Source organism: Kryptolebias marmoratus, linkage group LG6 (assembly GCF_001649575.2).
Source record: "Kryptolebias marmoratus isolate JLee-2015 linkage group LG6, ASM164957v2, whole genome shotgun sequence".
NCBI classification, from domain to species: Eukaryota; Metazoa; Chordata; class Actinopteri; order Cyprinodontiformes; family Rivulidae; genus Kryptolebias; species Kryptolebias marmoratus.
In genome coordinates this window covers 20229072-20256978 of record NC_051435.1, presented here as the reverse complement: position 1 = coordinate 20256978, position 27907 = coordinate 20229072, and the positions used below count along the sequence as shown (strand labels likewise).

The 27907-nt window shown below is 41.1% G+C and overlaps 1 protein-coding gene across 1 annotated transcript in view; it reads right to left on the bottom strand.

Moving 5' to 3' along the window:
- Positions 1–22: 22 nt before the first annotated feature.
- Positions 23–27907, bottom strand: part of itgb5 (integrin, beta 5) — a 58551-nt gene continuing 30666 nt past the window's right edge. Inside the window, exons 10-16 of the mRNA XM_017421178.3 lie at positions 23425–23599; positions 20436–20690; positions 9965–10187; positions 8928–9028; positions 4571–4690; positions 3737–3903; positions 23–2146 (exon numbers count right to left, since the gene is read on the bottom strand). Coding sequence (XP_017276667.1) covers positions 2051–2146; positions 3737–3903; positions 4571–4690; positions 8928–9028; positions 9965–10187; positions 20436–20690; positions 23425–23599 — 1137 coding nt within the window. The 3' untranslated portion in view covers positions 23–2050. The remainder of the gene's footprint in view (positions 2147–3736; positions 3904–4570; positions 4691–8927; positions 9029–9964; positions 10188–20435; positions 20691–23424; positions 23600–27907) is intronic.

Here is a 27907-nt window from a genome sequence, read left to right as displayed (position 1 = left end):
GCAGAACACAAGCAGACAGAGGTTTCGACTGAAAGCATTTATTTTTCTGTGCAGAAATACATCAACATGAGTTGTGCAGCTCAAACAGGAACCACCAGGAATGTAGAAGAACGAAGCAGCTAAATGTTTGAACTGAGAGAAAAATAAAAAGGAAAAAAAGTGAGTTTTATTCACACGTTTTTATTTTAGTCAGCACTGTCTGTACACGCCATGTTGTATTTACACGCGGTCTCTGGACGCCACAGGGCGCCGTGTTCCCAGCCACGGCGACCCAAGACTGACCCATTCCCCGCGGTGGCAGATTAGGCTCCGCCTCTTCTGGTGGAAACACAGGAGCGAACCCGACATAGGGTTTCTGCCTTCACACGTCGTTTCCCGTCCACTCCTGTGGCTGTGATGAGAAACCAGCCGCAGAGCTCCGTCTCCTCTGCAGCGGCTGCTCGGCCTCTAAAGGCTTTCCTTTTTTCTGTCCCGTCATCCAGTCGAATAAAAACGCCACATATCGAACCCTTCTGCTGAACCTAAACTTGTTGGAGTGATGCAGTTTTACACAAAATCCCACAACCGGACAGAATCTGTTCCGTAGACTGAACTAAGGATTATTTTTATTACCAAAAAATAAAAAAAAGTAAATAGTGTGCATTCTGAATTTCATAAAAAAAGAAACACTGACATTTTCTTACCCAACTGAAAAAAATACAAAGTTATTTCACAAATTACAACTGTTGGCAAATGGCAGATTTAGCTGTCAAGAGAAAATAATTGGGCCTCATATTTACTGACAGAACAAAAACACTTGGGGAATAAAGATGACTGAACCTCCAAAAATCTGCTAAATACTTTGATGTCATGTCGTATCGTTGACCCATTCTGTGCTTCAGCTTCACACAGTTCAGAGTTTTATTAAAGTGTGAAACTGTCCCTTTTCTGAGAAGGTTTGAGTTTGGCTCTTGGGTCAGATTATATTGCATTTAAATAATAATAATAATTCTCTACATCTTCCCTGTGTGTATTAAATTCACCCCAATCCTCTCTGATGTACTGAAACAGCCGGTTCTGTTCTCTTCACTTCCTGTACATATAAAAAAACATTCACAAAAGAAAGGCAACATGTCTGTTTTTGTTCAATTAACAAAGAAGCTAATAATTAACGCAAAGTTCTAATGTTTTTACTGAAGCCTCTGCTGTAAATGAAGCAGTCGGCAGGACAGAATATTAAAGTTGAAGAGCAGATGGAGTCAAACAGTCGGGAGCTGATCTGTTCGTACCTCGTTCAGATTCGCAGGTCACTGGACGCGCTCACTTGTCCGTCAACTAATGCTGAATAATTGTCGCTTAAACAACAACACGTTTCCCTCTCGTTAAGTGATTTTTATCCCTGCAGTGATGCCTCCCAGCTGTCAGGCGATCAGTTCTGGACTCATTTGGAGTACAAACTACGGATCTGGAACCTTCTGGAACAAAAACAAACAAGTGAACAAACACTTGGGTTTAAAGTTAACTGGGGGGGGTTAAGGGAGGTGCCCTGCTTTTTAGAGTATTACAAAAGTTCAGTTGAATCAATCAACACACACATATACACACATACACACACACCATCATCTTCATCAATGAAGGGTAACACTTCACAAATTGTGACAAAAAGAAGTGTATAGTTTAGTAAAAACATTAGCACCAAATTATTCCCACAGTATTTGTCATAAAAATGATGAGCTTTTAGTGATCTGAACTATCTGATGAAGAGTTCCTACAACAAATGCATCTTTAGTGTTTATAAAAGTAGAAGCTGCTGTTGAGCTGCTCTGTAAGGGGGGGTTTTAGGTTGACTACACCGTTAGATGCATGCGCTGCTCCTTTTAATCCGTTTCTCTTCATTTACTAAGACTTTGAGAAGTTCACGATTTCTCCTGCCTAACTTGAAGAAAAACTCTCTACTTTGCGTTTGTTCTCAGAGGGAGGAGTGTGTCCGAGTCTGCCGTCCACCTCGCTCTGTCCTTCGGGGACCTGTGTGTTGGACCGGCCTCGCTGATGTGAGTGTGGGGGGGGGAGATCAGTGGACCCCGCCGTTGTGAGACTTCCCAAACACGTTAAAGTCTGTCTCCAAAAAGTGTGTTGAGATGGGCTGCTTGTACAGAGGGTTGGAGGCCTGAAAGACAACAGACGGGGACAAAAAGTCAAAGAAAACGAGGAGCTAGAGCAAAAAGCAAACAGAGAGAATAGCTTTTGTCTTATATTTGTGTTGTGTAGGTTAACAAACAGAGAAATACAATGATGATGATGATGATGATGATGATCTAGAGGGCTCTGCTGTTGGAGCAGGGGACGTTTCTGCCCTTTGTAGGGTCCCCAATCTGTGCACTTGGGGCAGGACACCTTCCCCGACCCGGAGAAGGCACTCTACCCTTTTCCAGCTCAAGACCATGGCCTCGGATTTGGAGGCACTGATCCTCATCCCAGCTGCGAACCCCTCCTCAGGAGAAGGGTCAGATGAAAAAGAGAGGAGAGGGACTGGATTCTCTCCGAACTCCGAAGCACCAGGCGGCTGTAGGGATACTCACAAACCCCCAGGTAGTACAAGTCTCTGGAGGGTGTCCTGGTAGGGAGGGTGCTATCTGGGGATCCCATTGTTCTCCTGGGGGACTTTAGTCCCCATATAGGCAATGATTGTCACCTAGAGTGGGCTGATTGTGAGAAACGGTCTCCCCAATTTGAATCCAGGCAGTGTTTTGTTGTTTGAATTTCTAAACGTAGAATGGCTCCTCTCTCCTCTCCGCTTTTTAAAAGCAGAGAAGAGCCTGGTAATTCAGACTAGGCTGAAGACTTTCCTTTTGGATCAATCCTATAGTTAGGGTTGGTTTGGGTTTCCTGATCTATCCCTTAGTTCTGCTGCTGTAGGCTTAGACTGCTGGAGGACAAACTGACTTTATTTCCTCACTCTGCTGCTGTCTTTACTCTCTCTACTCTCCATATTTGTATTTGTAATTATTGCTGTCATTAACATGTTTATTTGATTTTCTTCTCATAGAAACTACACCTGGACCACTTCCTGTTTGTCTGTGTCTTTCTCCTGTCCTCTCAAATCTGAGCCGGTCAAGGCAGATAGCAGCTCATACAGAGCCTGGTTCTGGTTCTGATTCTGATGGAGGCTTATTCCTGTTAAACCAGAACCACTGTCTGGTGGCCTCCTTGAACAGATAACTTTTAGTAATCGGTTTTATAATGTACTGAATGTAAATTACTGTATTATATTAAACCTAAATTTACTAATTTAATCTGAATCTGAATTGGATTTAGGATTTGGACATGTTTTTTTTCCACCGAACAGTTCCCTGAGGTGGCTGTTGTTGCGAATTGGAACTAAGTAAATAATCTGAATTGAATTGATTTAAAAAAGAAGCTAATCTAAAAGGTGAAGCTTCCAGTTTGTTGGTGCATCTGTACGTTCTAATCATGATATGGATCATGAGTGAAAAAATGAGATGGAAGCAGGAGACATGAGCTTCCTTCAGAGGGTGGCCAGGCTCAACCTTAGAGATGGGGCGACAATGTTGTCATAACAAATTACATTCCAGCCATTCCTTTTTGTCCAAAAGGTCTTAACTTCCTCTAAAGACGCGTTTAAACTTGAAGATTCAGATGTTCAAAAAGGTCCTCCTCACATCATGCTAGTCGAGAAAACTTGCTAGTAACTCGCTTACTGGAGAAACAGAAACTAAAGAAATAATTTGCTCCTTACCATTTCATATCGGGCGCGTGAGCGTGCATTCTGGAAGCGAGCGAACGCTCGCCAGTCGTGTACGGTGATGATCAGTTTCCAAGCGACGAGCAGAACCACTCCAACCAGCAAGATGCTGCCGACCACCGCGAGCAGAACTGTGAGGGCGTCCGGACCCCCGCCACACTCTGTGCCAGGAGGGGGACAATACCCAACGGGTTACAAATATGATAAATCAAGAGTTTATTATCTAATCATCATGATAACACTTGATCAACTCTTCCTAAGTCCAGTAGCTGTGGTGGCTATCTTGATCTGAGGTGATGGCAGACGTTATTTAGTTATAGATGTACATCCAATGATATCTTTCTAAGATTTCCAATAAATATCGCACATGATGCAAACCAGTTATCTATGTAAAACTCTTGTAATGTTTCAGGAAACTGATGATCAAAGATGTCAGTGGTAATAATTGATGGAAAATGTTTGTTTTTTTTGGCATCAGACATGTTTCAACCTGTAGGAAGTGAAACTGGACAGGAGGTGAAATGTCAGATTTACAGAAATTTTGCAGTAGTTGGTCAAAATTGCAAGTCTGAGCAAAATTTGCTGGGTTTTGAATTTGTATTAATAGTTGTGATTGCCACACTGCAACTTCCTGTAAGGACTGATAAGTTTATTTAAAGTTTAACTAGAAAAATCTGGAAACACTGATGACTGACAGTTTTATTGATTCTCAAAGGAACTTTGTTGCAGAATCGATTAAAGCGATCATGAACCTAAAGGCACCCAGTTGAGTCTGTTCTACTATTCAGGTGTGAGCAGTGAGACAAAAACATGTTTCTTTCCACTGACCTGGTTCTTTCAGAGCTGTGAGGACGGACAGTCCACTGGCGTGCTCAGAGTAGGTAAACTTCATGACGCAGTCGTTGTCGGTCTTATACAGACAGAGCACGGCGCCGGGCTCGTCTGGGTCTTCAAGGCAAAGTGAGATAGGAGACGACAGGATTAAGCCTCCGGATCAAATGTTAGCATTCATCTTCATTAGGACTATTTCCTCCACCATAAACCAACCCGCATTTCAAGATTGTCTTTGAAAAGAGCCATGGAACAGAGGAAAAGAGGGATCTGACACTTGGGTCAAAAGGAGAAAATATATTTAAATGTTTTTTGTCGATGATTTAAAAGTTGACAAAAACCAACCACACAATCTGTGACATCATGAGGGGTGGTCAGGGGCAGGCCGGCCCAGACCACCCATCCCTCAGCCTCTCCTTCTCTACAGAAGCAGCTCCTGAGCCTAAATATTAGTGAGGCGGACATTCATTTCCTGACTCAATAAGCACACGAATGTTACAACTTGTGTTGCCTTTTCTGTGACAAAAAGATAGGCTATGTGTTGCTTAATATAGATTTTATTCTGTTTGTGCACAAAGTTGTTGCCTTTTCCTCTCTTGAGATTGTGTCTTGTGGAAACAGTCCGGTCTGATAATTAAATCAGAGAAACGGACGCCTTCCACACCCACCTCCACTCGAAACGGGAGTATTTTTAGTTTTAACTGGGTAAAATTAAACAGACAGACAGGTACACGGTTTTCTGGAATGGACTTTTAAAATGAAGTAACATTTCTGCAATAATATTTGAGATTATCAAAGAAAGGTAAATGGTGGAAAAACTTCTCTGAAGTCATTGTAGAAAAAAAAAAATGAAACTGGAGAAGTGTTGCTGGCATGTATAAATATAAAACCTTTTGATTATACACCCAACCTTGGCTTGAACCTGCAGCCCGGAGATTACTAAACCACAGAACCACTGGGCTCCATCAAACACATGCTATGGGAAGCCACAGAATGAGATAAATAAGATCCACCTGTAGCTGATCTGTATAGTTACAGACCATCCTGTTGTATATCTCCCCTCTGTCTTTAATTTTTTGTGTTTGATTCATGTCCAGTTTGTCTGCTCCAAGGAGCTGACTGATCATTTCTCTTCTAATTTTGGTATCTAAAATAGATTTTTAAACAGAAAATCTCCACTGTTGGACACGGCAGGTTTTACTGCAACTATTCCTGCATTAAATAAGATCAGGTGAGGTGTAATGGCTGTAGTGGTCATATCACTTTATCAGCTTTAACCAGCAGAACATGTCTACAAGAGACTGTTGGAGCTGCCCTGAAGTCCTGATCACTGCTGACAGGAGACATGTTAAATCTACTGATGAACACGGTCGCTGACCTGTACCACCCTGTAACTACAAATAAGTCAAAAACTGAGTATGAATCACAAAAAAACATTTTAAATTTCATTTCAAACTGTCACAATAGTTGAAAAAGATAGAAGAAAACAATACACAGTAAGCTAAGTAATTCACATTGTTTATTAGGAGGAACAACTTTTTGCGGCGGGTGATTTTTTTTAATATATATTTTTTTTGGTGGGGTTGTGCCCCACCTGCCCTTACAGACTGTCTGTGCCTGCTCTACTTCATCCACAAAGTATGTGGAATGCACATGTGGAGTCCATTAGGATGGCTGAAAATGTAGGAATGTGGGAAATACGTCAGATCTGAGCTGGTGCCACACTGGGCCACTGGAAGGTTTTTAACAAACATGGAGTCGGATCCAAGTTCTTCACAGCCTGTAAACCAGTCCTAAAGGTCCACCGGGCTGGGAGCCAGTCCGAGGACGGAGCAGGACGAATGACAAACGCTGCCGTTCCCTCACAGCTCAGCCTCCACCTCCCTGCTTTCTAAAAGTCACACGAGGGTGAGTACTTTGAAGCAGGGTGGCAGGTATGCTGATTCACCTCTTTGAAGCAAATGAGAGGGTGGTCAGGAAGTGACACCTGCCAGGTAACATGACTGTCCTGCAGAGAGACATCAAAAGGTCTAAGGTGCGGTAGACTACAAGAGATACTGCAGCTCTGTGAAGCAACACAAGAGAAGACCACAGCTGCTTGTTCTATTGCCTTATTCATCACACCAAAAAAAGGTTTCAAATTTGGATCAGTTGCAAACATTTCTATCCTCCCTGAGGTTGTTTTTCTTTCCTTCAGAAAGGTTTCTGTCTAAAAGCACAGAGTGGAAACAACTGCGCTAAATCTTCCTCGTGAGACTGATCAAATGTTTCTGCTTCTGAATAATCATCACCTACAGAAAACACAGACGTGAAAAATAACAGCTCACGATACGGTATGTGAAATATATGGTGTTGTTTGCGTTTTCTTCTTTCTGTTTCTGGTTCTAATTAGTGACTGTACCACCACCTGCTGATCACTGAATTGTTTTTACCTCCTGCATTTCCAGAGAAACCCCACTCTGAAACATCCATGGTATTTTGAACATAAACATACAACTGCTACAGGACCATATTTGGTCTCCATTGAAATGTAACTATAATCCCCCCAAATAGTCAGAAATGCTTTAAATTAAACTCAGTTAAACAGGTTTTCATATCCAAATGGTTTCATCAAGCAGAGGCCTGTAGTTTAGACTCAGAAAGCAGAAACAGACCACAGTCTGACGCCTGATTCAGTCCTTCCTCGACTTAAAAAGCTTTTGCTGTATATTTACATAACAATGTCTAAAAGGCACAATCTGTGCAGAAGTGCTCCAGATGCTCATGTTGGCCACTAATGTCAGTGTCATCAAATCATTACAAATACAAGATGAAAAACTTTACCTTTGGTCGCACCTAAACATATAAAACCCAGCAGGCATTTGTAGTTAAAGTAAAAGGCAGCTTTTCAGCTGTTTAAACTGTTTTATTTTGAAATGCTCTTTGCCCTGAAATAGAAAGTAGGCCATCCTTATTTTCTGACACTCAGCCATGTTTGCTGAATAAAAAAATAGCCTGCTGTAATTCTTTTTTTTGTGTCTTTGAAAGCATCGTCTGTAAATAATGCTTAAAGGCAGAGCATAAATTATTTTTGACTGTATTGACGAGTCAGTAATGTACACTGTGGTTTAGGATCTTCAGTGTAAAGCTTTGTACAGTTTAAGCCGTTCATGAAGGTGTTTCTCAACAAAGCACCGGGAGCTTGGACGCCATATCCTGACTCTTGTCCTCATTAGAATAGAGTTGGGCTCCCTGCTGAATATTATATTGTATACACACACACACAAGGAGAGCCGTACATCATTATAAAAGACAACATCCCTCAATAAACGAGCAACAATAAACATCACACAACAGCCATTTGATCAAAGCATTACTACATCACTTACTACAGTCTATAACTCCTACACAGTCTATAAAAAGGCTTTTGTAGACTGTACTTAGATGAATCTAAGTGTGGATTTCCCCAGACAGCATGAGCCAAACATTGTTAGTTTTCCTGACTAAATTCCAACCATTTGTCTGATATTTGTGTTAAATGTTTAATGCTGTGGAGATTCAGCCTTTCTTTTAGGCATGAAATGACTAATTACAGCGACACGTGTTCGTAAAATGAATATCTGATCATTCAGGAGCAAGGTAAGACCTACAGCAGAAGTGTCAAACTCCAGACCACCTTCCCAAATCATCAAGTTCTCCAGGAGCATGGCAACAGGTCGTCCATTTAAAGCAGGTGTTTTAAAGCAAGAACACATCTAAAACATGCAGGAGAGCGGAGTTTGACACCTGTGACCTACAGGATTCAACAAAGGTCAGTGTTGGTGGAGTTTCTCAGTCATCCTGGACATGACAAGAGGTTCAATAGAAGCAACTGGACATCTTTTGATTCGTGAATGTCTCATCTCTCATCCAAAAGTTCTGATGGTGCTTATAACCTTATTGGCCGCTGAGGTCACATGAACACTGACCCCTGCATCCTGTCATCCTGTCAGTGGGGAGGTACGATGTGGGCGGAGGTGGGCAACAAAATAACGTGCACAGCCCAGAGTACAGTTTTATGAGCTGTGCACACAAAATAAGCTGTGATTTTAAAACCCTGACTGTGCAAAACGTGGCCACGTGTCTCGCTGGTCGCAAGCACTGAAAATTTGGTGAGACAGAAAACTTGTCAAGTTTGTGTCTCCAAATGGTCTCAAACTGTTGTAGCCCAGTGAGATCCTACCTTTATGCAGTGGAACCTCAGGTTTAGGGCTAAGCTATGAACTGAGCTTAGATTAAGTTTAGGATGGTTTCGGATTGGGTTAGGCCACAACTGAATTAAAGACAATCCAATATTTCAAAGAACGGAAGTATAAATGTGTTTGTGTTCACTCACCGAGGGTCTCCACAGTGATGATTTTATCCTTGCACAGGCGCTGGCAGGTTTGGTTGTCTGCCAACATCCCCGAATTAAACAGCCGACATTCGATACACTCCCTGCAGAAGAGGACAGAAAGTTCAGCAGAAATCATTCGCACGCATTTCTTCACAAACACTGTTTAGGTTGGTCAGCATTTTAAAATGTCTTGATGCGTTTTGTTACAATTAAATATCGGAAATGATAAAAAAAAAAAAAGAAGAAAAAAGTTAGATGGAGATGCTGCAACCTTTCAGTTTCTTAAAACTTTTAACGTTATTAACTAGAAAGTTAAGGAGCTGTCCTGTGAAATAAAGAAGTGTTGCATTTTAAATTAAAAAAACCACGGGAAGCAAACAGCAAACAGAACAACCAATGCTTTCAATTAAGCAAAAAGAAAAACAACTGTACTGTGAAACAAACAAATATGGAGTAACAAAAGAAAAAAAAAAACTGTTGTGTTGCAGAAGGAAAGTGAAAAATAAGGCATGTGACAATGGACATCACCATTTTGGACAAAACAAACACTTTAAGTAGTTAGCCTGATTATAACTTAAGAAGTCATTTTATAACATGGAGAAATTATCTTTTTTTACCCCCCTTCGTCAAATTGCCAACCAAATCTATTAACACAACAGAAAAAACAAAACAAAACACTTAAATGGCAAGAAAAACAACTTGACCCATTTAGCGGTTAAAAGAACTGAAACTAGGTAAAAATGCAAGGAAAAAAATACCGATAAACACAAAAAACACATCCACATCCAACAATCTGTAGAATATAATTCAAAGGTTGCCTTGGTTACAGAATATGAGTCAGATACTAAACTCCACAGCTGGCGGGTCCCACAGACCGTCTGACATCACTACATCACGCCCTGGAGCTGCGACGCTGCTCACTTCTTCAGATTTCAACCTCGCAGCTCAGAGGCATCACAGCAGCGGGTTTACTTCAAATCCTCCTGCCAAGTTTTGTAAAAGGAGATGGAGTTTTTTTTTGTGTTTGTGGCCTTTACCTTTTAGTACCGCAGGCATCGGGGCAGGTGGGACATTTCTCACAGGTGTCCCCGAAAGCTCCGGGCTCCGTGCACTGACAGCGGCCGCACACGCAGTTCCCTCGCCCGCTGCACATCTGCCCGTTGTCAGAGATGCAGGGGGACATTTCTGTGGAGCAGTAACAGTTGTCTCCGACGTACCCGGCGTGGCATTTACACTCGCCACAGTGACATTCTCCGTGACCTGGCAAACACAGGAGCACAGACGGTTAGGAGCGAAGTCTGACACTGCCTTTACTCTGCAGTCCTGCACACGTACTTTAAGGTGGAGCTGCCTGCTGTTATGTGGGGGTAATGTAGGCCTAGAGGTTTAAGAAGGAGTGTTACTAAGGCTGCAATCAGAGACTGGACACCCTGCACAGGAGTCAGTTGAACGTAGCAATTAAAAGGGTTTGGAAAAGTTCTAAAAAGTGACATGAAGACAACATAATCAGACGCTTCTTTCACGGTGGAACTGTAGATTTGAAAATCACTGTCCATCCAAAGGAAGGTTATATATCGTACATAACCATAACTCAATTCTTCCCAGTGAAAATCAACACTTCAGATATTTCAAACATTCTTCCTGGAACAAATGGCGTCACTTTCGTTGGTGCAGATTCTCAGTCCTCGTGGTTCAATAGAAGGCAGCTGGGCTTTTTATTTTGATTCTTTAAGATGTCTCACCTCTTAAGTGTGCTAAATACTGCGCAAGAACTGAGAAAACTGTTTTTTTTTTTTTTTGAGGTGGCAAGAGTAAGAACAACGTCTGTTCTGGCCAGGACGTTCCACACGTCACAAGAAAGTGCAGAACATTTCCAGTTTTCCACATGAATCAAATTCAAATTTCTGACCAATCACACAACAGTTGTTGGACACCACATGAGGAAAAAGCTTGCAGGAACTCCCAAACCATGCGGAAAAACAAAAATTACATCATTTCTTTCTCGCAGCCATGGGAGAAAGAATTTAATTGGTTCTTGCAGCACTGACCACCAAGCTTGGTTTTTCCATGTTTAATGCAGATGTTTTCTTTCACTCCTCTTTCAAGCCGCCTGTCTTCCTTGTCTAAAATGTGCACAACACTGTTTTTATAAAAGTGTCCTTGAGATGTAGATGAACACCTGAGCCTTGACCCGACCAGCTGACTTTTTGCTTTGTGCCATCCGTTTGTGAGGCTGCTGTTCTGTTTCTTTAATATGGAGGTCTGAACATTCCTTCCTCACTGCACAGGACTGCATTTACCTCTCCGCTGAGATCGGGATTAAGTGTTTTATCCTTAGGGTGAACCAGTCTGTCTGAGAGTGTGCTTAGGTTTGAAATGCACCAGAATATTGTGATTGGAAAGAAAATCGTTCTTGGTTTTTACCTGATACTTGAAAGAACTTACAATGTTCTTTCATTTGTTTTTCTTTTTTTCCATTTTTTTTGATTGAGTTGAGTGTTTTCTTATTTCATGGAGGCCTTATCATAAGCCCAGTTAGGGTATCCACAGGGTCAGAGTGTTTCCTTGATGTGTTTGTGTCTCTTGACCTGCCCTTCTGTCCTTATGGGGACATGTTTGACTCAATGGCGAAGAGTTCTGATAACTTGTGTTCCAGTGCGTGGTGAGAGTCAATAAGCATTATTATATTGGTCTGTGTGTAGGTTTCCTGTAAACTTCAGTGTTGAGGCTTCTTTCTCTCTCACTGTGTACCAAACAGTCCATGAAGTGTGTTTGCCATCCTCCCTGGTGAACTTGATGTGGTTGTCCACTGAGATGATATGTTCAGTAAAAGCATACACTTTATTGAGTTGGATTTAATTTCCTTGAAGGAGTTTAGGACTATACATGAAGGAAGTGGCTTGGTGTTGCTCATTCAAGGGAGCAACATCGAACAACTGGTTCAGATATGTGGACGACACCTGGGTCAAAATCCAAGTTAAGGAAGTAGAAGTGTTAACCAGACATCAATTCCATGACAATCTGCTGCCTTTATGAACTGTTTGATGAACATGGAAAGAGATTAAAGCCTCAACATTGAGGTTTACAGGAAACCGCTGCACGCAGATCAGTACCTTCTGTTTGACTCTCGCCCACTGAAACACAAACTCTGTCATCAGAACTTTACACCATTGAGCAGAACTTGTCCCCACGAAGACAGAAGGGAAGGAAAATGAACAGAAACACACCTTTAAAGCTCTCCAAACATGTGGATATCCTAACTGGGCCTTCGTCAATTAGCGAGGAAATCGAGAAAGCTCGCCACAGAACAGAACAAAGATCTCATGTGATACTGCATGAGCTGTTAGTGCTTGTGCTATACGCTGGGGAAGACTCTCAGATACCACCACACCAAATTTTAGATCAGCAACAATAAAACCATTATATAGCCATTTTTGTTTCTACTGAGGTGAATCAGCTGCAGAGGTCATCTAGAACTGAGTTGACTCCAAATGCTAAATACTTTTAGATGCACATCCAAAGCTTTCTTTCTAATAATTTCACTAAACTCTACACAGTGGGTCATGAGATGTTTTGCTAACTTTACAGACAAACACAAACTCACACACAGGCAAAAACATTATCACTCCGCCTTCGTCTTTGGCAGCAGGCAATAATAAAATGTCCAGAATCCACTCAACCAAACTCGCAACAGGGAAGAGAAACAGACTGGTTAAAGCCTGATCCTCATTGGGTCTGAAAGACCTCAAAATAAAGAGGAAACTTCTGCTGGATCACCAGGCATGTGGCCAGTGTTATGCAACAAGCTGTCTGGAATCAGACATGTGGTAAAGTCTCTCTTACACTCTAAAACCTTTTTTTAATTTTAGAACATGACAGTGGAAATACTGAGTTTAATTAAATACATCATTTCTTTGTCTGCAGTACCATTCCCTGACTTCACTTTGTGGTGGCTGCCATGATGATGCTGGGAATGTGCCCTTAAATGACTGTTCAGGCACTCAGACAACGGTTTTTTCTTTTCTTGTAATGGTGAGGACGATATATATTATATTCAATATAACAATATATTGAAATTTAATCATCATTGTAATCATTGAGCACAATAACAATGTCACAAAAGACTGCTTGGACTGCAATGAATCATAGGCCATTATATTTAAAGTACAGTGCAATGCATGCAAATAATATATTTGTCAATCCAACAGACTCTCACTGGCCTTGATGCCCACACCTGGTTTAGATGATGGTGATGACCCAAGAGAAAGGGAAGAGTCAGGAAAATGTGGGTACTAAACAATAATATTGCATAAAAACTTTTCTTATGTTGTGAAGTCTTTCTCTGCTGTAATGTAATAACTATTTTTATAACAACTGATGCAATGAGATGGATTACACTTAATTGATGGCACAAACGGGAAGTTGTTAAACAACAGATAGATCCTTATTTCACAAGTAGATCACTAAGTAGCTTAATAAGGAGGCTGCCTCAGTTTTGTAACACCTGTTTTGATTGTTGTTGATGGATATTATATACACTATATAACTAAATCACAACATGCTTTCCATCAACTGAATAATGGTATCATTCATACTAGGGTTGTGCAGCTTAGGTCTGTGGTTCATACAATACGCATCTCATTATATTGCCCACGATACTATTCATTAATAATACATGGGCAGCAAAAATTTATGAGACAATACAGCCTTTAATCGTGACACAATTCAGCCCCTACTTATGACATGTTTGTCCTTTCTGGAGGACTGGCAGGGAGACTATAAATGGCAGGGCCCGATTTCCTCTCACAACTGCCTGCTATACTGTCTACATATGTGTAGACGTGGACAAAGGTTTTTGTACTCTTTCGTTAAAGAAAAACCCACAAAGTTCAATGAAATGACTTGAAACTGACACCAAGGTGTGTTCTGTAATCAGCGTCACAGGTGTCTCCAGTCCTGTAGTCTGCCTGTTTAAAGAGCGACAGGTAGTCACAGGGCTGTTTGGTATCATGGTGTGTACCACACTGAGCACGGAGCACAAAAAGATAAGGACAGAGTTGTCTCAGGAGCTTAGAAAGAAAATGATTGAGCAGCATGTTGAAGGTAAAGACTATAAGATCATCTCCAAGCAGCTAGATGTTCCTGTGACTACAGCTGCTCAGATTATTCTGAAGGTTAAGGTCCACAGGACTGGAGACAACCTCCCTGGATGTGGCTGCAAAAAGGAAGTTTGATGACAGGAAACAGATAATAAAAAAATGGTTTTGTTCTGGGGCTGCTTTGCTGCATCTGCAATAAGTTGTCTTGAATCTTTGAGGGTCCGTTGAAAGACTATCAAGAAATTCTGGAGTGAAATGTGTTGCCCAGGTCCCTCTTGAAAAAGAGATTGTAGATCTCAACGAGGTTTTTATCTAGTTAAAAAAAAGGTTATGAAGAAAGCTTGGTCTCGGCTGCAGGTCATGGGTCCTTCAACAGGATAATGATCCAAAACACACAACTAAAAACACCCAAGAATGGCTCAGAACAAAATATTGGACTATCCTGAAGTGGCCTTCTGAATGTCATCAGTTTCATCCCACAGTGTTTATGTGACCACAATTTATATTTGATTTTATATTTGGCACCTCTCCTAATACATAAGTCTGCTACAAGTTCATGAGGTATTTTTTTAACACAAAGTCAAAAGGAACACACATGGAATAAGACTATTATCACTCCGCCTTCACCTTTTGTCGGCCAGTGATAATAAACTGACAACAGGCTTGCTGACATGTGACTGATTACTGAGGGTCCAAATCTCTCATGGCACATCATTCCCTGTCTGCACTGTTTGAAGGAACGACACACAGAGCAGGGTGAGGCGTTTGGAAACATTGCTCCAGTTGATTCAGAACCAATCATCACAGCTTTTACTGTAAAAAGGTGTTATATCAAGGCAAATGTTGAAAATGTCTAATTGTAGTACCACATGAAGAACTAGGAGAGATGGAGAAAGGACAGAGATCAGGGTGACAAACCCCACCCATCCTTTTAATAAACTGTTCACCTCCTCCCCTCTGGCAGAAGGTTGCACAGCCTCAAAACTCAAACAACGAGGATCTGGAACAGCTTCTTCTCTGAGGCACTGATGAACTCTAAGCTTTGGACTTTGTTTTTTGGAACTTTACTCATTTACTCTTTATTTGACTGTATTATTTAAGACCAGTCTGAGGAAGATAATTGGTCTCACACATGATGGATGACAAATCTGATACTGAGATGTGCTCAGGCTCCATACACAAGTCTTTATCCGGTTTACAAAACTGGAGGTCATGTTGAACTCGACAACCCCTCATCAGGAATGCAGCTCGTGTGATGTGATGTGGCAGCTTCCAGAGCGGCTGAATGTTGGGCTGATGTGAAGTCGTCAAAGGGCTGCCTGTGCCTCAGTACTTATAGTCCGCGCGTGTGTGTGTGTGCGGTAAGAAAACATAGGGCTGTGATGTGTGTGTGGAAAGAAAACACAGGGCTGTAACCTCTGACTGTTACTCCCTGAATCTTGGCCAAATGCTCTGCTCCTAGAAAAGCCAGGCTGAGTATTTGAAATGCTTGTGGTGTTGCAGGGTGACACGAAGACTCTGGAGGAAAAGAAAAAAAGAAAAAAGGAAACTAGAGGAAACTATTCTGTCAGCGAGGAGGATTTTCTGTGAAAAATCCTGCACAGAACATCTGCATTAAACACAAACGGAGACATTATCAAACTGAAGCAGTTTAGGCTTAGTTTTTACAGTTTTTGGACATTTTTTCTTTGGCACTGCCTTACTAAACTAGATTTATACACATTTGGGAATATTAAGTGCAACCCAGTTACTTCCAGTCAAAAACAAAATGTACAACTCACTTCAACGCATAATAACTCTTTGCAACTCTTGTCCATCTAGTCTAATAGTTTTGGAGGTTTCAGCTGAAGATTTATTGCCCTATAAACTACTGAGTACACAGAAGCATCTAATTTCATCCCTCTGCCAAATTGTACCCCACATCAAACCCAGGGATTGAGGTCTCATATAAATATGGTATAAAACAATGACCACTTAGCAACCATGCGCTTAGGATGTGCATGTGTCCTTGCACATATACAGCCCTGCATGCAGTAGCACCAGCGCTACAGAACCCTGCTCAGCATCAAGCTGTGCTTTATTTCACAGCTATGTCATTATAAGCAATAACTTCTTTTCTAACAAATGTTTCTGGCAAATAAACACTTGTTAAAAACACTAAGTGTGACAACAATTACTTGCGCCATGCGCATGCATAATGGCCCAGTCGCAGTGCGTAAAACTTCGCCCTACCCGCCTCACTGGATGATGGGATTTCACCGGCGGCTGACTGAGCAATAACAGGTCTGTGATGCCCTTAGATGTCTGAGGGTGCACACACTACACTGAGTGGATCAGCTCGTGTCAACCCTACGACAAAAGCAATGGATAACTAAATTATGCATGTGTGTAATCTCTCAGGCAAAGTGTGTAAGTATGCATGCCAGGCACAGTCTCTTGGTGCAGGTGGATTAAAGTGGATGCTGCTTGTATGAAACACAGAGAAGGCACAACCCAGCTTGCTTTAGTTTTTTAAGTAAATATTAGAAATTGTCCTTATTTTTGGAGTGTTAGAAGCCCTGTGTAATTCACAAATTTATTTTCTTTTGAGATTCAGGGTTATTCAGAAAACATGACACTACTTTATCAAGGAACTTCATTTATTACAGGTTGATGCTCAAATTCAATCAAATTAGAAAAAAAGTCTATAACATGTTTTGGTCAAAATCACACAGATCTACAGTAAAAGGTCTCGTCATTTATCTATTGCTCACAGCGCAAACGAGGCCAAAAGCTGTACAACCTGCTGAGCAGCTCAACATTTCAGACTAGGCCCTCTTCTCTTTTTGTTGTACCTCCTTCCTCTTGGCTCTATTTTTAGGAAATATGGGATTGCTTTTCATTGTTATGCGGATGACACACAGATTTGTGTACCATTAAGGAAAGCAGACTCCACCTCTTTTCGGTCTCTGTTCTTATGTCTGGAAGATTTGAAGGCCTGGATGGCCCTAAATTTCTTGAAACTTAATGAAGATAAGACAGAGGTAGTGTTTTTTGGCAGTTCCAGTGAAGACACTCTGTCCGATGCTTGTTCCCTGGCTCAATATGTTAAGCCAGTTATTACAAATTTAGGAGTTAAGATGGATGCTGGTCTTAAGCTGGAAGCTCACATTAGAGCAGTTGTAAAATCCAGCTTTTTTCATTTAAGGCAGCTAGCCAAAGTAAAACCTATGCTTTCTAGACAGCACTTTGAAACAGCAATCCATGCATTTGTGACCACACGGCTGGATTACTGTAATGCACTTTATATAGGTGTCAGTGATTCATGCATTTCCCAGCTTCAGAGGGTTCAAAATGCTGCTGCACGACTTTTAACAGGTACACGAAAATTTGACCATATTTCCCCTGTTTTAGCTTCTTTACACTGGTTGCCAGTATATTTTAGAATTCATTTTAAAATCCTTTTATTTGCTTTTAAAGCTCTAAATGGTCTTGCCCCTCTCTACCTGTCTGAGTTGCTACATCCCTACACACCCTCCCGTTCCCTCAGGTCAGCTGACCAGTTGTTTCTGAGGGTCCCGAAGACAAAGCGTAAGCTCAGAGGGGACCGTGCCTTTTCTGTGGCAGCTCCCAAGCTATGGAATGACCTTCCTTTGGACATAAGACAGGCCTCTTCACTTGCTGTTTTTAAATCCCTTCTTAAGACCCATCTTTTTTCTTTGGCCTTTGGCACAATCTGAGATGGTTGACCTTGTTTTATTGTTAATATTTTAATTACTTTAGTACTGTTTTATACTTTATACTTGACCTTTCTATTTTATGATTGTACTGTATTTCATGATTGTGTACAGCACTTTGGTCCTGTTGGTGTATAAAGTGCTTTATAAATAAAGTTGGTATGGTATGGTACAATGCAGCTGAAAATCTTAAGTTGTGTTACTTCATCACAAACTTAGTTTAGTTTACTCTAAACAAAACTCATACTTATTTCTCAAACATGCCACATCCTACACATCAGTCTCAGTGATGTTCACACAGTAGGTTTAGTGTATTTTGGTATGTTTCTTTTTATTATTTTAGCCATATGAAATTGGTGTTTACCTTATGAGCCAGACAAACTAAGGCTTTTGCTAAGAAAATGATACCAAAACAGAAACTCCATGCAACTTGTGCAGCTTCTCAGTGACTAAAGGCCTCATATTGCACATGTAGCGTGGCTTCTTTTATCCATATTCCTTTATACAAAGTAAATTTCTAAAATAACTAAATGTTCTGTGCATTAATTAAAGAGCAGACTGACTGAACAATTGCACCATGCTGCCTCTCCCTGACCCAAGGGATCTTTATAAATTATGACCTTAGCGCTTGAAATGGCAGCCTGACAGCTGAACAATGTCACCCTAAAACACTTAATTATAGACGGAGCTGCAGGATGAGATTACAGTCCATTTATGGGCTCAGACTGGCCTCAAATTTCATGTTTCACTTTGTGCTTAAATGAAAAACAAAATAAAGGTGAAGACAATTCTGCAGTAGCTGTACTCATTATGAGCTGTAAGGTGGAATGAAAATAATTTCAGACTTTTAAAACTTTTTAAAAGTCTGAAATAAACCCACTCAAAAAGCTCCAGGGGAATTGAACAGTCTTGAAAATGCTTCACTTCCACATCACGACATTTTGACCTAATAAAACACCCCAAAACAAATCAAAACTGTGGGATGATGTCTGGAAACAGAAGTGAAATTTGCACCACAGAAGGAAGAAGCATCGAAACCAGCAGCAGACAAAACGCCCGAGAAGTAGTCAGAAGCTATAAAAGGTCTGCTGTCAGCAAACAACCAAACTGCTGAAGAGGCAAAGACATGTTCCCATAAAGAGACAGTGAACTGGACTGAAGAAGACTCCTCCACAACTGAACCATGCTCTAGGTTCACTCAAGGACTCAATCAATGTTTACATCCCGTCTTCTGTCCAAAGCACGATCACTTACATTCTTTTAGGATAAACAGCTAGAAAACATTTTATTCTGGTTCGAGACAGTGTTGTTGTCTGTGTTGATAAAGAGAAAGGCCAAAGACTAAATCCAAGACAAGCTCAATAAAACAAAAAAGGCATAAATGCTGGAGATGATGTAGATCAGGAGTGGACAACCCTGGTCCTCGAGGGCCACCATCCTGCATGTTTCACTTGTTTCTCTGCTCCAGCACCTGATTTGAATCAGTATGTCATTAACAGGCTTCTGCAAAACATGAAGAGGTGATTAAACAACTGAATCAGGTGTGTTGGAGCAGGGAAACAAGTAAAACATGCAGGATAGTGGCTCTTGATGACTAGGTTTGCCTACCCCTGATGTAGATTCTCAGTCATCAGGACAGGGTGAGTCTGTCCAGCTGGACGTCTTTCTGATGTTTGTTTTGTTTCTCGTCACAGGAACTTTCTCAATTCAAACTGAAACGTGATGTCCTGAGCTGATGTACACTGTAGTGAGCTACTCCTATTCTTTAAACTGAACTCCCATGCAAATCACTCTCCTCCCTTTCCATTAAAAGGTCTGTTGGGGATGTTAAAACCTGGACGAGCTGGCTTAGTTCTTAGAAAATATTAAATGATTGTTGAGGGTGCCAACACATAGACATAAAGCATCCTTACTTCTGTTCAGTTTGACATTATTTATGTTTGTTTTCATGCCATGCAGCTTTGAAAATTTTACTGTAAATTATACATTAAAATATACTTCAACCATTGAATACTACCTTAACGGCTAACTGTTTTGTGAAACTTGAGCTCCCTGCTGATGTGGTCCATAAAGCTATATACACATGGGAATTTGTGTTTCTGCAAAAAGTGAAACAACTAAAAATGTTGTCCGTTAAACTTAACAGCCCAAGACAATCCATTTAACATCCATCCATCCATCTCCCTTACAAGACAGTACAAAATGCATCTAGATAAATGAAGTGAAAACCTAAAGCAAAACTGTCAACTAAGATTTAATGGGAGAACTGAAACATCAACCTGTTCAGGGGGTTAATTTCACAACGTGAGAACAAAATACAAGCAGCAAATCTTTTAAAGACAAGTCTCAAACCAAAACTTTAGCAGCTTCAGAAGCTGTTCTTCTAAACCAAAGAGAGAAATCTTCTCTGAGGTCCTTGAACTTGTTTATGGAAGCTGATTTGTTATAATAAAGTTTTTCAAGGGTTTAATCACCAACAGCAGCTCGGATACAGGACAGGATATGGTTAAACAACAAATGGAGAAAAGGGTTTGATGTTGGACCAGGAAGGTGAGGTGTCTGAGCAGCCACCAAACAAACTACATCTGTATGGAGTAAAACACTTAGCATCAACCTGAAAGCTGAAGTTTACAACCCAGGCAAGTTCAGCTGCGAACCCCCTGTCCTCTCTAGAGCAGAGAAGATGTTCCTACCTGAGCACAGAATGCCTTTGTGGCGGGCGCAGGAGAAGTCGTCGCACTCGCAGAAGCTGCCGTAGATTTTGCCGAACTCCGACTCGTAGCACACACACTGGTTGCAACTGCACTCGCCTCGTCCGCTGCAGACCTGCTTGCCCTCAGCTTCTCGACAGGAGCTGAGGTGCAGGCCGCTGGCATCGCCCTCCTGACACTCGCAGCGGGCGCCCAGGTAGCCCGGCTCACAGCGACAGGTGCCACAGTTGTACATACCTGCAGGGGAAAAAGAGTTGGATCGTGGGCTGCCGTTAGTCGGTCAACTCCGTCTGATTCTAAATTTAAAGCGTTTAGGCCAGTATCTCACTGAGCTGCGACTGTTGCAGACTAGCTGGTGAATGGCATTTGCAAAGGAGTCGAAAAAAATGTCTCAAAATGTTTGTGGGGTTCTCAATTTCCTCTGTGCAGCAAATTCTAGTCGCAGAGTGGCCGTGGGCATCTCCAAGCCGTCTCAAGAGGACTCTAGCTGTATTTGGACACCTCCATGAGAGCCGAGGTGGGTACGATGTGGGGAGAGGTGGACAACATGGCCTAGAAAGCAGTTTGAGAAGCCACGCACACCAACATAGGCTGTGATTTTTCCAAAACACAAATCCACGACTCGCTGGTCGCAAACATTCAGAATTCACTGAGAGTGAAACGAAAAATTCAGCTACTTTCTTACAGTTTGAGTCTCTAACAGTCACAGCCCAATAAGGTACTACCATTACTGTCCAGTTTTAAACCTTTTTAGATTTTAATAAATTAATTTAATAGCCTATCCATTTAAGGCATCTACAAAACTCAAAATAATTAAAATAAAATGCATCACAAAACCTATGAAACACTTCTTTAAAGCACTAAGCTGATTCTATAATTAAATATAGCTAAATATCTGAAAAACTGAGCTATAGCCAGTTTTGTGATGGATACAAATTAATGAGCTGGGGCAGCCATCTTGAATTGCGTTAACTTTAAAGGTTAATCAGTTGTAGATGAACAGGGACGACTTTCTGGAAGTTTCTTTAAAATCTGTTCAGTGGTTCATGAACTATTTTGTTAACTGACAGAGAGCCGAACACACACACACACACACACACACACACACACACACACCAAGCTGTCTGCACAACACTGAAAGGGTAAGTGTAACAAAACTCTGGTGTTTCGCAACACATTGTGGTCATTTTTGCATTCTAGTCGCATTCTGTAAATTTAGTTCATCCTACCATCATCTCATTCTGACATCCTGTTTGGTTCTATGGAATCTAGGAAATGGATATAGGATCGAAAGATATCTCTGTAAAAAGCAGAGGCACAGTTCTGTTGAATAATTTTTGCATGTTTAATGTTTGCAGAGATTTACATTTCCTGCCACGAGGCTGAGATAATCTCTGCAGTCTAGTTTCCGGTGAATGTTTTCATCCTGTGGTCCATTAATAGAACGAGGAATGAAAACTATGCTGCGTATGTAACACACAACGAGGTTTTTTAATCAGATTTCAGTTTGTTTTTTGTAAAAACAGAAGCTGGCCGCCTCAAACTCAGCTCTGATGGGCTCAAACTCTAACCGGGAGTTCGTGTACAGAATAAGTAGGCCATTAACAGTATAACTACTAAAACAACTAAAATGTCTTTATAAATACTACAAATTATTTATGTCAACATAAAATGTCAACAATATGGCCCTTTATAAAATTTCTTTGGCCCCCATTAAGCTACCAAAATCACATACTCATTTGTCTGAATAGATTACTAAAAATACACATCAGAGGTAGTGCTATACCTTGAGCATCGTATTAATCAAGCTGAAGTCTTTGATAAATCCTGACAGAGAGCGGTGGGATGGGTAAATATGTGCACCTATAAGCATTCATCATTGGAGAGAATCGTGGCTTTTAAAGAGGAAGTAAGAAATCACAATTGGCGAGGTTTGTGATGTTTATGATTCATATTGTACATTTCAGATGTTGTGTAATCAATATTGTCCTCTAATAAAACAGGAAAACTTCAGAAAATCTTGGATAACAAAAGAGTTGGAAAAAAGCCTGTAATAAAAAAAATACCATTGTACACTGTCATGACAGAAATGTTTTTTTGTCAGTTTGATGAAGGTAATTAGACTCTTTCCTCCCAAATTACTGTGAATATCGTGTTGTGCAAATAAGCCCAAAGGCGCAGTCTTCCTGAGCCAACAAAGCTGCTGGAGCTGCTCCACCTGAGTGAAATTTATGGAAATGGGGAGCTGGAACTCTATTGATGCTTCCAGAACAACAAACCTGTCTTTGTGTATCAGAAGATCTAAATTTACAGCTGGTGAAGGAGCCAGAGCCGTGTGAGTCTGCTGTGTTCACGTGTGTATAAACATCTGCTGAGACTCTCAGTGCCAGATAACCAGGAGAGGGATGTGAGAGGCCGTGGAACTCTAAGAGGAACAGAACCGTCTCATTTGTTGCTTATTTCCTGTTTCTCTCTTGCTGTCACCTCTCTGACCAGTATGGGCAGTGAATGTTATTGGTGTGTGTGTGTCTTTGTTTACCTGTAGTGTTAGCAAATTATCCTATTAACCACTGCCTGGATTTCAGTGAAACTCTGAAGTAATCAATGGATGTACATCTACAACCGATTAACTTTTGGAGTCAACCCAATTCAAGATGGCTGCCACAACGAATCAACATTAACCGACACAAAAATGGCTACAACTCTGTGGATTTTACAAAACGAAAACACTGGCATGAGAGAAGTTGGAGATACGAATTCCTTCGAGGAATGCTAGGCCTTTAATTCGGCCAGTTTGTAGTTCTAAGCTCAGCAGCTGATTATTTCACATTTAGTTATGTAAATTAGAAAACCTAGCATTCAGACAGATACAGATAAACAAGCCGTTTAAGCTAACGAGGCTGCTGACATGCAAGCTGCACTTTAAATGAGTTTAGGTGAGAAATGACGTGAGACAATGACAATGCCGTACCAATGGAGCTGCAGATGCTGCTGTTGGCCTGAGCCGTCTGGCTGCAGCCACAGTCGCACAGATAATCCACCGACACCTCCAGGCGGTCTTTGAAGCCCACAGGTTTGATGGTGAAGCTCTGGTTCGCACCACGGGGAGGGCAGCTCCTTGCCTCCACGCTCACGCTGAATGACACCTACCAGGAAGAGGGGGGGAAAAAACTGTCACTTCCTGTTTATCTGAGAGGTCATGACCAAGTGAGTCTTTATCAAACGCATCAAGTGGATGAGCTGGACCTTGAGAGGGATTGACAGCGTGCTGCTGAACCAACACCCATCTGATTACTCTGAGGAAGGAAGTCCTGACAAGACCAACCCAACCCCAGCATGAGTCTGCTATTCTCTTTAAATTCCTACAATCACTGTGACCATCTTCTCCCTGAAGGAAAAGCACAAGTGGACACTAAATGCTCCCTTGGTTTGGCTCAGATCTCCAGCTCTCTGGATCCACAGAGTCCAGTTCTAATCACACCCATATCACAAACGCCCCTCTGAGTGGAATGATGAACGGCTACAGAATGAGTCATGTAGGGCTGAATAAACTCAATTAATGTGACTGAAAACCTGAACTGAACAAACTCAAAAACTGCTGCACGTCTCAGACTCCACAGGCCTCAGTTAGTTACACAATTAGAAAAATATTAAAGAAGTGTGGCTCGGTTTGAATGAGTACAAGAGAAAGGAAATGGCAGCAAAGCTAAAGTTTGTAAACCAAACCCCATGATCTCTTGAATAGACTAAACACATCCAGCCTGAGGAAGGTCAATGTAAAAATCAGAGATTAAATATAAATCATTCTGCACACAAACCCCAAATCTCTGCTTTTATTTTGAAACCGGCTTTCGCAGTGCTTTTACTTTGATGGTGAGTGGGCGTCTCTCCGCTGGGAAGCAGAGTTAGTGACAGATTTAGGAGTTCCTGATTATTTCAGCAAACAGTAAAAAAAAAAAATCAAAACCAAAACCTGATACAGAATGTAAAGGTTTTAACAAGATCTGAACTTCTAGGGGTTTTTTTAAATTTTGTTTTTGTCACTAAAGTCAGCAGTAAAGCAGTGAGCTCGGTTTGTGAAGAACAGAATGTTTTTAAGGATCACAGCCGTCATCGGGTCAAACATGCACACACATACCAGGAGCTTTAACACCGGAAACGCAGCACAGTCTTTTGAAAAAAGATTTGAACATTCAGGAGAGTAGACGAGTTAAGGGATATCTCACAAAACAGCAAAAAAAATAGTCGTCTTTTTGATGGGGAGTTTATCAAAAAGTGTTTGGAGGACACTCTGTTAAAGTGCTCTGAGAAAAGAGAAACAGGGAGAGGAGAACGTTCTACACATGAGAAGGCAGCAAACTAAGATCCAGACTCTCTGAGACAATGACCTGCAGTTGGAGATACTATAACAAACACAGATCCACTGAGATTATTAGTCTGACTGATTCAGATTCAAGAGCTTCCAACAAAGACTTATTAGTGTAAAATGCCATTCCGATGCACTACCACCACTGTGATAAGATGGCTACTGTATTTTCCACACTACAGGGCGCACTGGAATATAAGACGCACTGTCAATGAATGGTTATTTTCAAACTTTTGTTATATATAAAGCACACTGGACTATAAGGCGATCCATTCAAAACGGACGATTTTGGTGCTCTAGCGGAGCTGGTTCGCCTGTATCAACATTTATAGGATCCCTCTATGAGAAATTACAAAGATAATCAAACGGTTCAAAACTCACGGAAGAATACTGCACCGGCTTAAGTGTCAAGTATAAATGCCTCCAACTGATCTATAAGGTAAACAATATCTCTCAGATAAAGTCGTTTATGACGCTAACAAATCAGCTTCCTTCACTTGCTCTTGATAAAGCACTCAGTTCACGTTTCAATAAACATGAATGCAAACAGAAACTAAACAGAACAAAATACCAATGAGGAAAAGCAGATTTTAAACAATACAACACTTTTTAAACATGGGCAAAACTAAAGTGATTTTTTTTTATTGCAACTAATGAAATTGTACAAAGTATTACTATATTATTCAAGTCATTTTAACAATATAGGGCAAGTGTTACTGAGACAAATAACTGAGTGTTTTCTGTGCCTATGTGACAGTAAAAAATAAGGTTAAATTATATCTCCATGGTCTGTCCCACTTGATTCTGGACTAAAAACGGCCAAAACTATATGATATGATAAACTGATAACTCTTCATAATTACTCATGTTTCTGGAAGGAATTTACCCAAGTATTACGATGCTGGGTAACTGTATCACTTTAACACAAAGATGTTTTGATTTGTGAAATATTTACAGTGTAGGCTTTATGGCTGCATGATATTTGGATATAACAATGATATTAGGGGATATGTTTTTTATTTGTAAAGAAAGCTAAATAATATTGACCATGATTGATTCATGACAGCAATAAAATAATTTTAAAAAAATAGCTAAGGGAGTAAATACTTTTTATGGGAACTATGTACTGTACTGTACTGTATGTATTGTAGCTCTCCTTAAAATGGCGGAACAAATTCTCGTCTTGTTAGCACAGATTGCGCTGGTGCTGGCCATTCAAGTGTTTTTTCTAGTTCAGTGGGGAGAACCATGAAAGAGCTTAGTCTACTTCGTCTAACAAACAACAGAAGCTGGTTCAGGACGGAGGAAGACGTTGGTCACATGACACCCAAAAAATCCCCTCTCCGCTGATGCAACCGGCTAAACGAATTAAAAAGAAGTTAACAAGGATCACAATCAAATTGACTGTAAATGTGAATCTCGAGGACAACGGGCTACCCAATCACATGGCTCGACAGGATAACTGAAGAAGATGACAGAGGGGACAGGAGGAGGACTGAAGGGAAAAACAAAACAATAAAAGTTATTGAGAAACTCTCAGTATCTCAGTTCTTGTGTTTGATCTGATCGAAGGTAGGGATCAAAATAAGTTCTGGACCCATCTTGGGGTTTGATGAACTATTTCTGAACTGTTCTGAGGTTTGTGGGAAATGGAGGGACTCTGCAGCAGGAAGTGAATAGTTTACGAAAACATTTAAAAATAGACTCATCTTGTGGCACAAAAATCCAACGATGGAAATAATGACAGAATGCTTTAAACCACCCAAAATTACAGCAAATTAGCAGAGTTAAAACGAGTGAATGGGGTGAAAAACAAACAGATAAGTTAAATCAAATGATTCTGATTCGTTTGGACAATGAATCTTTTAACAAAACAGGACGTGTTCTGATTGCTTTAATTAACATGCATGAATCTCTTCTGCATGTGAGCGGATAAGTGAAAGCCATGGCAACTCGGTCCAGCCAGCATTTCACCTCATGCCAACCGATTCCTTTCACGGCACGCAGTTTTCACAGGCCTCCCCCCCCTTCGCTGCTTTTGTGTGAAGTCATTGAGATGCAGCTTCAGACTCGACTTGCAGCTCACACCCCCACAGCAGACTGGGCCCTTTTCCTCAGAAAGGACAGGGAGGGAACCTTGGCACCCAGCAGACAGAGCTGCGGCCCCGAGGATAAAAACATGAGTGGGGCCCATCATCCAAGAGCCTTCTTTAATTCATCCGGCCTGAATCACCCTGAGCTCTTCCCCTGTCTGTTCCCACCCCCCCAAAACAGCAAGGAAGAACACAACAAGCCTCATGCCTGCATTGAAAAAACTGCCCCTTGCCACCGCTGACAATGGAAGTAAATCCTAATACAAGCAAGGCCAGGAACCAGAGAAATTAGGCTTTCACTTTATACATAGAGCCCACAAGCAAAACATACTTCTGTAAAGTTTACTGTTATTTATACTGCGACTTATTACCAAATAAAAGCAGAATAAGATCCTGCCTTTTCCATTCATCTTAAAATAAGTTTAAAGTCCTTTAATCAAAGGAAGCTTGACAGTCTCAGTTCCTCTTGGAGATTATTCCAAGATAAAGAGGCAGAGAAGGGGAATGCCTTTTTTCCAAGTTCTGGTCGTACTAGGGGTGTGAAGATTACCCCATTCACATGGACATAAACGTGACTCATTGAACCTAGATGCGTCAGTCGATCAAGTCTTTGTACCGATAAAATCTGATAAGTTTAATGATTACACAAAGATCCTGCAAGCAGATTTGTTTTCACAGACATTCATTTACAAAACTAGCAAAGTAAAAAAAAAAGTAAAAAAAAAAAATCATAATAATAAAAGAAACAAAGTTTCATTTATGTATGAAAAACATCTCTCTCTTCATTCCTTTTATTGAGCAACTCTACTTCTGCTGCTGTTCTATTTCATCCCTACTGACCGCCAGAGGGCGGTGCTGAAAGCACTGAATGTTCCCTTCGCGCATGCGCAGTTCGAGTAATAGTATCAACAGAGTCACACTTGTGACACATCGGATGATCAATCAGAGGCTATATAGCCTGACGTCATCCGAGGCTCTGTTCCTTTTTTCTTCTC